This window comes from Drosophila bipectinata, chromosome 3R (genome assembly GCF_030179905.1).
Source record: "Drosophila bipectinata strain 14024-0381.07 chromosome 3R, DbipHiC1v2, whole genome shotgun sequence".
Taxonomy (NCBI): domain Eukaryota; kingdom Metazoa; phylum Arthropoda; class Insecta; order Diptera; family Drosophilidae; genus Drosophila; species Drosophila bipectinata.
Window position 1 is genome coordinate 3,605,139 of NC_091739.1, and position 13,439 is coordinate 3,618,577.

Here is a 13,439-nt window from a genome sequence, read left to right on the forward strand (position 1 = left end):
CCACGGCTTTGGGAATGCTCAATCATAAAAGCAGCATTAAACAGCAGAACTAGGAATACGATCGCAAGAAGAGGAAGCGACTTCAGCGACTAGTTATTCCGTCAGGACCAGGGGTTAACTTCTGGTTAACCAGTAGACTGGTTAACTTCCACAGGGTGAAATTCGGGTCTCTATTGGGAGTGGCTTCCTCTAGCTCATCGTCAAAGGAACCCTGTCTGAATAGCGTCAGGAGGTCAAATTAAGTATATTACAAACTTCTAATAAATAGAAAATTTAGGTTTAGGTTTAGGACTTCAAACTTCAGAAACTCGAAATGAGCTTGTCAAAATTCTTTGTGTATTTTTTCTTGCTTTTTATGCATATCGACGTGGTCTTATTGGTGATACCCTCCGTCTGCTTTCCCTCAGAATTCTCATCCCAGCTCACTTCCAACGGAGACAATGGAACAAGTTCATCCGAATGGAGGTCACTAAATAAGCGGAATGAGGAAGTGGAAAAACAGACGGATGAGTTTCAGGAAAATGGCAACGATTTTGATTCATTTGAAATAGAGTACTTGGTCACTGGTGGATATCGCCCAAAAAACAATAATTTGATTAAATTTACGGTATCACTGCGATATAATAAAATTAAGCAATTCTTTGGAGATAATCACTTTTGCGGAGGAGCTATCATACACAGAAAATGTGTTATCACATCTGCTCATTGTCTTTTTACCAAGTAAGCAGCAAGTATACACATTCCATAAAGTCTCTTTACTAATCTGTAACCTGATGGTGGACCTTTTTTGTATGTAGAAAAGGAAGATTGGAAAAAGCTGATTACGTAACCGTTGTGGCAGGCACTCCCAACAGGCTAGAAAGAATCAGCAGCACTCAGGTCGTTAAGGCAAAAAAGCTTATTCCACATCCCGATTACAATCGAGAAATGGGCCACAAGTTTGACATTGGATTGGTGTTACTTAATACAGACCTAGTGTTGGGTCCATCTGTCGCCGTCATCCTGCTAACCGACATACCTCCGGCTAAAAACTTGGACTGCACCGTAGTGGGATGGGGACAAGTTATCGAGGTTCCGATTTCTGGTTTTCATAGTTTACTTTCTAAACTCTTAGAATTTTTTTCTAAGACTTATTTTATTTTTTAGTTTTCTAAGATTTTTTTTTTCTGAGATTCGTTTTATTTTTAGTTTGGACCCTTTCCGGATGGGGCTGTTAATGTTGACATAAAAGTCCTGTCAAAAACTTTATGCGAAAATATGCCAAAATGGAATCCCGATGGTATGATCTGTGGCGGGGATCCGAAATTCTTCGAAGTGGACAGTTGCTACGGTGATTCTGGTGGACCACTATATTGTGGCTTAAAGTTGTATGGCACTGTCTCTTATGGACGTGGTTGTGGCACTCCTGGCTATTATGGAGTATACACCGATGTATATTTCTTCCGGGATTGGCTGGAGCCTGCCACACGAGGTGTATGGCCTGAAATTGATGGCGGAAGTTCACCCATATTTTTCCGCAGCTTCAAAGGAGAGGTATCTCAGTATTTGGCGTCTTTATTTTTGTACTATTTTCTAAAATTACCCTTAACGGCTTGGGAATAGAATTCGTAAATTTGTATTTTCTTTATTAAAGATTCAAAATTTATATTTAAGCAAATTTACAATATTTTACCATTATGAATAATAAATGTTTTGATTTGACTCTCGAATATAAATGTATTCAGTGCAATGGATATCGAATCGAATCCTATATGAAGCTACTTTTGCTTATTTAAACCAAAGCTTAAGTCCAAAAGCGTAGCAATACTATAAGTAGTAATGCAGACAGAAATAAAATTACGTTTGGCGCTTCACCTCGAGTCCTATCATGCATTTTATATAAGTCCGAATTTTCCATCTGGTTACGTAGTTTATCAATCTCATTTCCAATATTGGCGTAGTACAGTATCGTAGAATTACTGGGACCCACCACTTCCACTCTACTTTTGTTATGACGAGCGCAATGCGAGTACAATTCTTCGGATAAATGAAACCGGTAGGGCAAACAGGCCAAAATGCTACGATTCGTGGTTATATTCTTTAAATTTCGGCCAAGCTGGTTCATGCACTGGAATTTATTCATGCCGAGCGCCTTGACCAAGTTACAATCTTGGATTTGGTCTAATCGGAAAAAGATCATCAGTTCGTTGAGTTGACTCTTCTTGAGCTTGAAAATCGCATAGGAGTCTCCCTTTTTCACCAAGTCGTCTCTGTAAAGTTCTTTTACGCGGTCGTAATATTTATCATGACAGATTTTCATCCAACTTGATCCGTCTATAAATCTGTCACATCCTTTTCTGTTTACTAGGGAATCCCAACCTTTTAACATTTTTAATAAAAACTTGCTTATATCTTGACTAAAAATTTTGTGTATTTGAATTCTCAATATTCATTTCTCTTAGTTTTATTGAAAAACTCAAAATGTCAAAATTATTTGTATATTTTTTTTTGATGTTTTCACACAATGTAATATACAAAGGACTGGTCTTATCAATCGGGTTTTCCTCGGATCCCTCATCCTTGTTGACACCAGCTGGAGAGCATGCGAACTTCTTAAGATACTCCCATTGGGGGGAGGAAAAATTTCAGTATGACAAGGGGGAAAACCCGCCTTCAGTATCAAACAAAACCTTTGATCCTTTTGAATTTGATTACCTGGTAACGGGAGGATACCGTCCTATTTCAAATAACTTGGTGAAGTACGTTGTGTCACTGCGTATTTATGACTCTCCGCAATGGTTTGGAGCTTATCATTATTGTGGAGGATCCATTATTCATAAGAAATTTATTGTCACAGCTGCCCACTGCCTATTCGACACGTATGTTCCAAAAATAGCACGTCTTTTTCTGTAATACGTCTTGGTTCATTTTGGTTTTTAGGAAAAGAAAGTTGCTTGTTGCGGAGGATATATCCGTGGTGGCAGGCACTCCTAATAGACTTCAGAAAATCAACACCAGTCAGGTTATCAAGGCAATGGAGCTTATGCCTCATCCCAACTACAAACATTTCCAGAGTATCAATTATGATATTGGATTGGTGCTCCTTAGCAAGGACCTTACCCTGGGTTCATCTGTTGCCGTGATCTTTTTGCCCAACATGCCACCGGCCATAAATATGAAATGTACTGCTGTGGGTTGGGGTAGAGTTGTTCTGGTTAGTTTCGCCTCTGGCTTGTTTTTATTATTGCAGAAGGTCAGAAATTAATTTTGGTCAGAAATTTGGGACAAAATGAAGGAAACATCTCCGACCCTATTATGTATATATATTCTTAATTAGGATCGCCTCCTGAGTGGATATGAGCATGTCCGTCCTTCCTGTTTGTCTGTATGTTTCTAAGGCTATCGAATTGAAACTTTGCACACATCCATCTTTCCTTTGCACGCAGTATATAAGTTGGAACGGCCGGGATCGGCCGACTATATCCTATAGGTACCATATAACTGATTGATCGGAAATGCAATAACTTCGGTACTTTTTTAGTTATAGAGTTGCGATTTTCTATGGACTCTATTTTTTGGCTTAATAATACGACATACCAACTTTCATAAGGATCCTATAACCTATGGCTGCCATATAACTTAACTATCGGAAGAAACCCTACATTTTTGTTTTTTGAAGATAGAAAGTTGAAAGTTCCTATTGATTTTATTTTGAGCCATAGAAGTTAGCTTTCCTTTTTTGTTTTTTTTTTTAACATTTTTTCTTTTATTTTTAGTATGGACCATTACCAGCAGAGGTTCTTAATATTGATTTAAAAATTCGGCCAAAGTCATTTTGCGAAAACTACTCTATATGGGCTCCAGTATCTATGATCTGTGCGGGAGATCCAAAATTCTTCGAAGTGAGCACTTGCAAGGGGGATTCTGGAGGCCCATTAATTTGTAACAATAAATTGTATGGCATTATCTCCTTTGGATTTGGGTGTGGCTCCCCTGGTTACAATGGCGTCTGCACCGATGTATTTTTCTATCAGGAGTGGCTAGAGCCTAGCACACGTGGCCTACGGCCTGATAGAAATTCCGAGGATGATTCTTTATTTTTCCATAATTCCGTAGACTCCAAGACAATGTCAGTTCATTACTATTTATTCTTCTTTTGCACTATATGTACGTTGTTTTTACAGTGTAGTTAAATTTATTCACATTTCAAAAATTGTATTTTGTTTTAGCAAGTAATTATAACTTTAATTAAATTATCAAGTGCCAATTTGAATTTTACTATCCAGAGATAGCTTAGATTAGGTTACTTGGGAGACTATCCGAACTGATTTAACGTGGCGTGTTCCACACTGAAGGGATTACAACCCCGGCACTCGAATATACCGCAAGAGGTACATATGTATATAGTGCATGGGCACAGACTAGAAGCTATAGCTATGTACATAGCTGTATGATAGATAGGTTGAGACTGCAGAGGGGTATGATTCTCTTTCGCGGCTCGCACAATAAATACATTAACAAATCTACCGAAAAGCTCCCGGTCAAGATAACATAATCCGGCTGATGTCGAGCCGGACATAATCAGAGCAGCTGAGAGAGTGCGAGGTTTTTTTTTACCAAGGCCCGGGTCCGGCCCGGCTCGCCACGAAACTTATTTACACTTAAAAGGAAATTTAAAAGACATGAAATTTGTATATACATATAAATATATAATACAATTTTTTCTAAATTTGTGATTTTTAGCCTAGTGCGTTTTTCATTTAAAACATGACCCGATATTGAAAAAAGGCTTTCGCTCGTAGACGAACTGGCTGGAATAGCCAGAATGGTCAAATCTCCTATAAATTCGGAGAGCACTGATTTTACCGTAGCTAGCACATTATCTTTGTTTTTCCTCTTTGAGGAAATTCATCTCTCTATAAGGGGGGTTCAAGAAAAGTCCAACCAAATGAGCGATTGGAAGAAAAAACTTAATTCTAATGCGCTTAGGGTCATTGTTTTAAGCTCACTTATTATTTGGGAATCATTTCGAGCTTTTACGGCCTATTTCGGGTTTTTACGAGCCGGGCTTTTTTGCTAAGGACCGGGCCCGCACGAATCTCAGTTTTAAGCCCCGGCCTGCTCCGGGCCTGTGTAAGTCATGAAAAACAGCGCACCACAAATTCCCGTCTAATTCAGAGTAGAGTAGAAGCACTGGGCTTCGGGCTCCATTCCTCTCTTTTGGAGTTCGTGCTGAATAGGGTTTGTGGATTTTTACTAATAGGGACAAGGAGCACGTTGAGTGTCCAGATTACAAAGATAAGTTTCTATACCGCGGATTTTTTTTTATTACTTTTTGTATTATTATTTTTTTTTCCATAGAACGATTTTTTTCTAAGTACTTAGCTTTCCCTCAGTAATTAATTTTACCTTTATTTTCATTACCACCAATTAATAATTGACTAAACACAGCCAAAAGTTTAATGATATTTTTCAGCAAAAAAATGGGTCAGCTCTGAAACAAATTTTAAAAAAGATGTATTTTTTATTTTTAAAGCACGAGGTAACTTGCTATTTTTTAGCTAGAGACTAAGTCCAACGGCATACCACAAATATTACGAGTAACACCGTAAGTATTACGATAATCATACTGGTGGAATATAAAGAAGCTTTGTCTGTAGCTAATTCTCCATCTAAATCGTTCATTTCTTGTTCCCGATTATATTTACCAGAATGAAGTTCACTCAACCGTTTAGCCACATTGGCATAGTAGAGTATCGTAGAACTATTTTCATTGATCATATAATTGCTCCCACTACCGCAACGGAGGAATAATTCTTCAGCCAAGCGTAACCTGTAAGGTAAGCACGCCAAAAGACTTTTGTTCGTTTTTATGTCCTTCATTTTAAAAGCACTATTCATGCACTGGAATTTGTTCATGCTGGTCACCTTCACAAAGCTGCACTCGCGCATTTCGTCAATAAGAAAAAATACCATTAGATCTACTTTTTGGCTTAAATCTGATTTAAAAACAGTATAGGGTTCTCCCTTTTTTACTAGAGTGCCTCTGTAACGTGTTAGAACTTGGTTGTAGTATGTATTGTTGCAGATTTGCTTCCACATCGAGCCATCTAAAAATCGTCCGCAGGCTTTTCTGTTTTGAACAGAGTCCCATCCTTTTACCATATTGGAAGACCTGACTGAAAATTTTGATTCATTTCTAATAGGATTATTTTTCTGTTTTTACTTGGTGCGCTTGACTTAAAATTCCAAACTTTTTATTTTTTTGATTTTTTTTTTAGATGTATTTGTATATATGTATTTTTTTTTTTTTATAACATTTGAAAGTTTTATTTACAATCTGTCCTTAGGGACAATAATAAAATTTTTTAAGTGAACCTTTTTAAGTGAACCAGTTTAATAAATACAAGTTATGAATCTAAAAACTTAATTTAATAAATCCAGTGGATGCTTCATATTGATTCTTCTTTTGGTGCTGCTGCTGTCCAGCAAATTGGTGGCACATGTGTTGGGATGTCGTGTTAGCTTGTCCTTGTATTTAGCGGCGAATCTTCTAACTTCAGCGCTGACTATAGGGATGCCTATGAGCATGAATGAATAGTCAAATTGTCATGGTAAGGATTAGCTCAAGACAGCGTCCTGAGAGCTCTGTTCTGTGCCAGCTGAATGACTTTTATATTGCTTGGACTCGCTGTGCCCCACAGTTGGATACCATACTGGCTTCACTATTGTCTTATATATTAGTAGTTTTACCCTCAGCTCCAGGGTTGACTTTCGTCCAATCAACCAGTTAAGATGCCGCAGCTTTTCCTGTATTTGCATTCGTTTGCGCAGTAGATGGGTTCTCCATGTTAGACGCCTGTCCAACGGCATTCCCAAGTATTTAGGGGTTGAGTTAGGTGGTATGGCAATGCCTCCAATGCTAATCTGTGGACAATCGCCTCTCCTCAAGGTAAAAGTTGTTTGGGCGGACTTATCATGATTAATTACAATGTTCCATCGGGTCGAGGGCATCGAGCTGGAGACACTCAGAGGCATCCTGTGGCAAGCTTGCCGAGGCTAGGAAAGCTTTGTCGTCTAGCAAATCTTCTTCATCTATAACAGGCATATTTGCTGTGTATAGTGTGTAGAGTATTGGACCAAGAACACTGCCCTGCGGGACACCTGCCTTAATGGGCCTATAAGCTGACCTTGCGTTTCCACATCTGACCCTAAATGACCTGTCATTCAGGTATGACTTGAGGAAGGCGTAATGCTCATGGGGTACGCTCCTTTTTATCTTCATTCGTAGTCCTCGATGCCGGACCCTGTCAAATGCTTGCTTGACGTCACGGAAAACAATATTTCTTCTTCTCCAGGCTGTTTAGAATCATTTGTACAATCCTGTGGCATTGCTCCGGGGTGGCGTGACAACGCCTGAAACCAAATTGATGGTCTGGAATCAAGCCAGTCTCGTCCAATACAGTCTGAAATCTGCGCAGAAATACTCTCTCAAGTATCTTGCTACTCTTATGGGTAGGAGATCGAAGCTGAGAACTTCCACTAAACTCCTCATCTACAAGGCAATAATACGCCCTATCTGGACGTACGGCATACAGCTCTGGGGAACTGCGAGCAAGACGAATGTCCGAACTATGCAAGCTTTCGAAAATAGAGCCCTTCGAATCGCCATATAGTACATACATCGCGTTATATCGCGTTATAGTACATACATATGTACATGTACTTTGTCATAGATGGCTTCCGTAAGGGATTTAAAGCCGATATTATTTACACAGACTTCAGTAACGCATTCGATTCAGTAAATCACCTACTCCTTTTGAATAAACTGAATATTTTGGGATTTCCTGCAGACCTCCTAACGTGGAGCTCCAGCTTCTTAAATGGAAGAGCACGAAGAGTCTTATTTAAATTTGTACATTCCCGCTTCGTCCGTGCTACATCTGAAGTCCCTCAGGGTAGTCGACTTGGTTAATGCTCTTGTTTTCTCATTAGACTTAAAACTAAAATTTGACGACCTTATTGCCTCAATGGTTGATAAGGCTAAAGGTGTCATGGGTTTTACTTAAAGTTTATTTATTTCTTTTGGTCCGTCCGATACTGGAGTGTCTGGTTTCCCCAAGTACACCAAGACCGCATAGAATCTTAAAGGTATAACTGTGATGCGAATCTTCATCTTCCCTCTTATCGTAGTAGACTCTTACTTACTTACCCCCCTTAATAAATTGTAGGTCAATGCTGGATGTCGGTTTTCTACGTAACCTCATAAATGATGATGAAGATAGTCAGCATTTACTAACACGATTACATTTCAATCTTCTTCATAGAAGGACTTGAAACTATGGTCCTCTATTGCTTAGCCATTGTAGTTTGACATATGCACAACACGACCCGCTTAGGGTCTTATGTTCGACTTGGGGTCTACCAACATACAATGGTCTCTACCCTATCATCCATTTCCTCAATTTTGAAAGAGCGCAAAATATATAAATAAATAAATATAAATAAATAAAAATAAATAATATTCAACTATATACGGTTCTTGTTGCATATTTCTAGGCATTTCGATAAATATCCAAAAGAATCATCTCAAACAAAAGTTCCATCTCTGAAACCGGTGGCGTGCAATAGTAACAGCTGATTGATTGTTTACATTTGTTTTTTGGCGGCATGGAAACCCCATCTGGGTCAAGTAAAAACATATTTAATAACACCGCCTGGGATTTAACACAAAGGAAGCCAAATAAAATATCTACAGGTACCCAAGGTATGGATCGACATTTTGGAGGTGGAATTTCATTGGGACATATTACTGAACTGATTGGAAATTCGGGTACCGGTAAAACACAAATGTGGTATGTTTTGAAATGATTTACTGAATAAATTATAGAAAAATATATTTAATATTTTAGCATGAATCTTTGTCTAAGTGTACAAATTCCAAAAACTGCTGGCGGATTGGAGGGAAGCGCTTTATTCATAGATACTCGGCAAGACTTTAACCCTCATCGTTTGCTACGTATGTAAGTTATTTTTTTATGGTAAATGTATATTTAAAACGCACTTTTTTGTTTAGAATTAGCGACTGCATTGGAAAGGCAATATGCTCACAAAGTACCTGACTTTAAAGCTCATAAAATGCTTCAAAATGTTCACTATGTTAGATGCTCAAATGAAGTTCAGTTGATGGCCAGTGTTTTGAGTTGTCACTCGCACCTGGAAAATCATAAAAATGTATTACTTTTTTTATAATTATTGAATTGCCAACTTAATGTGTATTCTTTCAGATCAAGCTAATTGTTATTGATTCTCTGGCGTTTACCCTGCGAATGCTTGAAAATAAAAGTAAGATGTTTGAACTGCTATTAGAGCTTCATGAAAGCATGAGAGAGTTGCAGCGAAAATACAAAGTGGCTGTAAGTTTCGAGGCCTTTAACTACCTTTCGCTTTGTAAAAAGTCCTGTTTAAGCAATATATGTATTTTTTTGTTGTTGTAGTGGGTGGTAACTAATGTGCTTACATATCGCGTCAGCAAGGAGCGTTTCCGTCTTGTGCCCGCCCTGGGAGATCTGCATTCTCACCTGATCAATGAACGCATCTGGTTTTCACGGAGCTGGCAGCGCTACGTGGGAAAGACATGGGAAACGTGTCGGCTAATTAATTCACCCAGCTAAAGCCAAATTTGAAATTTTGAATTTTCTGTATCGCTATGCCTTTTAATTATTTGTGTTTTTATAATATGCAAATTGTACATGTGAATAAGTCTAGGTATTTAAATTATTATTGCATTAAGGGGTTATATACAGTTGTGATATATGAAAAAATCGATTTTTTTTTTATTGCATATTCTTTAAGTATATTCTATTGGGAATACTCTCACAAAAATTCATAACGATCGGAGCATTGGAACAGAAGCTGTAGCTATTTATACCGCACTATCTGCATATAAAACTTGAACAAACTTGAAACTTTAAACGCGATTATCTCAGAATCTTTTTTTTGGGAAATTGCTTTTGCGGTGGACACGATTACTAAAAAACTACTAATCCGATCAACACCAAATTTTGACCACTTATTTATTATGATATTAGCTAGTCCGTGAACGAGGGATTTTCAATTTTTTTGAAAACTCCTTTTTTAAAGCACAAAAAACGAAAATCTTATACGTTGAAAAAGTACATTTTTTGTTAAAAACGTCGCCATTTTTTTTTTTAATCAAAATTTTTAAAAATCCCTCATTCACGGACTAGACAATACAATATACTAACTAAACTTTTTTGAATTTTGGATTTCTGATGAACCGTTTTCGAGAAATCATGTCCACCGCAAGACACCATCGAAAAAAGACGATCCGGGAATTCGGCTATAACATTTTTGTTATGTAATATTTTTTTTATGAAAAAATTTAATTAGGTACCCAGAAACATGTACTAAACAACGTCGGTAAAACATTTTTCATAAATATTTTCTATGGTGTCAAAAACAAATCGATAAAAATCCATATTTTTGCGCGGTACAACTGCATATAACCCCTTAAACGTGTAGTATTTTAAAAATTATACAATTACATTTTTATTATTTTTTACATTTGCCTTCTTAATAAGCGAATGAAAATGTTTTCCAGTGAAAAAATATGAAGGAAAAACTGGATCCTTTCGTTGGCCATTATTCGTATTTGGCACAGAAATCTAAGACACAACCAGGCGCACACCCAGCCGGCTGCTGAACACTTGCTAAAAGCTCCTCCAATCTGCTCCTCGCCGAGGCCCGTGATGCTATCGATGGCGCAGTTGCAGATTGACAGGCGAGCACTGGCTGATTTATGCGCACGACGCTGGAATGTGGCAAAGTGTAAAAAATGTTTACATATACGTACAGAGGCGACACCCAAACCAGGGTGCTAGTTGCTCTCTAGCTCAGAGGCTAATCACTGAGGAAAAATAAGCATAAGTTTCTAGTATACTTGGTACATAATACCCTCTTGTAATTCTACTAGAATGGTACTGCTTCCCATTTCGTATTAAATTTAAACTTTGTCAAGTTGTTCTGTCTTTTTTTTTAAGTGCTTTCCGTTCAAGCAGCTCAGGCCAGCAGCTAAGTCACGCATATGCAGCGACAACTAATTCAATTTCCACTTGCCAGAAGGAGGCGGCTGTTTAGTCGAGTGTGCACGCCTAATTGGTAACGCGATCGGCTTTATTGAGGCGCTGGAGTTGAAACTGCACTTGTGGCACTGACTCCAAAGCCGTGCCTCAATCTGTGGCAGCATCTGTGCGGTGTTGCTGGTTGCTGGTGCTTTTGCATTGGCTTTTGCTGTTGCTGTTCCTGCGGCTGCTGCAGTCACAGTCACAGGCTATCGCTGTCGCTCAGCGCAAATCCCATTACGTGCGATCCGTTTCGAGCCATAAACTTGTAACTGCCGCCACAGCTGCACACCCCCGCCCTCACACTGAGCCCCGCCCGCCGAGTTATACATCGACGGTGTTTCCTGGCTTCCAGCGGCGCAACTTGTCGCTCGAACTTAATTGCCTCGGTTGCGCTTATGACTTTCGTGGGCAATGCATCCTCATCCTCATCCTCCGTTCCGTTTCGATCCGATCCGTTGTCTGCAGCATTAGAAAGTAACTTCAACTGGCAAAAAGCTATCAACATCGGGCTCGCATAGTCTCCGTCGTCATCGCTCTCCAGTCGCGGTTAGTTGCTGGCGCTATTTTCGACACCGCCTGGCCCGCCATAAATTCCCGAATGCCCTGGTAATGTACTCGCGCTGCAAAATTAGAAATAGTCTGCCACGGCCAAGATATATTTACCACAGGGGAAAAAATTAACCACTAACTAGTGGCAGTTGTAAAAGTGAGTGATTGAAAAATAATGATTTATGAAAGAGTTATTAAAAATGCAATAAAAAGGATTTATAAATGCATTTATTTTACAAATAAAATGAAATGTAAAATTAGAGTAAGATAATAAGGAGTTTTAATTGTAAATACATTTTTTAAAATACAGACACATATTATAATATATCTATAAAATTGTAATTTTTTTCTCTGCGACTAATTTAGCTAGCTGGCAAGTTAAAAGTCATTTTCCATTTCGTACGGGTTTCAATTAAAACAAAAAGCCCAAAAAGCCAACAAACATTCCTGTGCCGAGCATGGCCTGGCAATTTGGCCACGACCTCGTGCTCCGCCAAAGTTCAGGCCGAGAGCGGCTAATTCCGCAACACCGCGCGACCGCCCCGATGGCAGCACCCGATAACAACAACAGCTAAACCCTCAACGACAACAACAACTACATCCAGCAGAAGGAGCCAGCCACACTGGCCGTGAGATAATCAAATGTTGGCCAAAAAGGATTGCACCTCCCTCGGCTGCATCGACTGGTAGCTGCCTTATTGTTCTTAGAAATTGTTATTAATTGAGTTGTACGGCTGCATTTTGGGAAGTCTTTCTTTTTTATATTTTGCTGCCCAGTGGGTGGCCCTTCGGCAACGGCCATTGACATGCATAATAGCCCGGTTGCGCTCATTTGCCCAATTCAATTTGGCCCGGCCATCAATAAGGCAAAAGTCGGAGAGCTCATTTGCATGCCCGTAATTTATGCTCATCAATTAGCTGATTAATTTATTTGGCGTGGAGCGAGAGCGGAGCATCATGCTCAAAATGCTTGTCTAATTAGATAAATGTGCTACATTAATGTCGACTCTGACATTTATAAAGCTTGATTCTGGCACAGATTAGTGATTTTTCAGACCATCCACCGGTTTTTATTGTTTTTGGGTCTTTCTTCTTCTGGAAGCTGGTTGTTTTGGGGGCTGACTTAATCAATTAATGACTGGCTAAGAGGGGCTAAATGGCCAGAAGGATTAACTCTAAATGTTTTGACATTTAAGCCAAATTAGTCATTTTATTGTAAGTCTAAGTATGAAAAAATTTGTGTTAGTATTAGCACTATCCCCGGATTTATTGTGAGGCCTTTAAGAGCTTTCCCTACAGGCTTTTTTTTGGACCGTTTTCCAGGTGTATTAGCCAATAAACTCCCCGCCTGAATTAGTTTATAATGTTGCTTATAAATGCCACTTGTCTGCTACGACACGGATGTGCCTAGATCTTGATCGAGCCTCAGCCACGGCGTGTTTCTCAGCGGCAATCTGCAACTGTCGTCGCTGTGGCAGAGCGGGCGGCGGGGAGAATGTGGAAAATATTTTAATTAAAACACAAACTAAACGTTTACTGCAAGCGATGTTATCCACAGCATTTCATACAAATAACAACGACAAGTCTAACCCGGCTACCAGTTGGCTCCGCCAGGAGCTCTGTTTCTCGTTGGCTTCTCTGTTGTTGTTGCTGCGTGCTGCAAATACAGCAAATGTTGCATGTAACAGCAGCAACATGTGTCGCACAGCGCCTATTTGAATATATATCAAATCAGTTTCAGATAATTTTCTATAACAGCTCGAC

The 13,439-nt window shown here is 39.1% G+C and overlaps 2 protein-coding genes across 6 annotated transcripts; both read left to right on the forward strand.

The window, feature by feature from the left end:
* Window positions 1–181: 181 nt before the first annotated feature.
* LOC108128040 (putative trypsin-6) lies at window positions 182–4,239 on the forward strand. 4 transcript variants are annotated; one of them, XR_011443171.1, is made up of 5 exons: window positions 182–720; window positions 798–1,062; window positions 1,189–2,858; window positions 2,920–3,193; window positions 3,756–4,239. XR_011443171.1 is itself a non-coding variant. In XM_043211929.2 (3 exons), the coding sequence occupies exons 1-3, from the start codon at window positions 314–316 to the stop codon at window positions 1,600–1,602; spliced, it is 1,095 nt and encodes a 364-aa protein (XP_043067864.1). In that variant the 5' UTR covers window positions 206–313; the 3' UTR covers window positions 1,603–2,859. The 4 variants fall into 4 exon arrangements, 1 of the variants encoding a protein (XP_043067864.1); XR_011443169.1 differs by having other exon boundaries at window positions 206–720; window positions 798–1,071; XR_011443170.1 differs by lacking the exon at window positions 2,920–3,193 and having other exon boundaries at window positions 206–720; window positions 798–1,071.
* A 4,315-nt stretch (window positions 4,240–8,554) lies between these two features.
* spn-D (spindle D) lies at window positions 8,555–9,761 on the forward strand. Of its 2 annotated transcripts, XM_017245400.3 has the most exons (6): window positions 8,615–8,671; window positions 8,738–8,834; window positions 8,892–8,998; window positions 9,056–9,213; window positions 9,267–9,395; window positions 9,477–9,761. In XM_017245400.3, exons 1-6 carry the CDS (start codon window positions 8,650–8,652, stop codon window positions 9,651–9,653), a joined length of 690 nt encoding a protein of 229 aa, XP_017100889.2. In that variant the 5' UTR covers window positions 8,615–8,649; the 3' UTR covers window positions 9,654–9,761. The 2 variants fall into 2 exon arrangements, with proteins under 2 accessions (XP_017100888.2, XP_017100889.2); XM_017245399.3 differs by having other exon boundaries at window positions 8,555–8,834; window positions 9,477–9,760.
* Window positions 9,762–13,439: the final 3,678 nt, after the last annotated feature.

Coding starts and splice junctions, on each gene's coding strand:
- spn-D (XM_017245399.3), top strand. CDS start 8,650: ATGGAAACCCCATCTGGGTCAAGTAAAAACATATTTAATAACACCGCC. Junction 8,835..8,891: donor ACCGGTAAAACACAAATGTG/GTATGTTTTGAA, acceptor TTAATATTTTAG/CATGAATCTTTGTCTAAGTG. Junction 9,396..9,476: donor AGCGAAAATACAAAGTGGCT/GTAAGTTTCGAG, acceptor TTGTTGTTGTAG/TGGGTGGTAACTAATGTGCT.
- LOC108128040 (XM_043211929.2), top strand. CDS start 314: ATGAGCTTGTCAAAATTCTTTGTGTATTTTTTCTTGCTTTTTATGCAT. Junction 721..797: donor GCTCATTGTCTTTTTACCAA/GTAAGCAGCAAG, acceptor TTTTGTATGTAG/AAAAGGAAGATTGGAAAAAG. Junction 1,072..1,188: donor GATGGGGACAAGTTATCGAG/GTTCCGATTTCT, acceptor TTTTATTTTTAG/TTTGGACCCTTTCCGGATGG.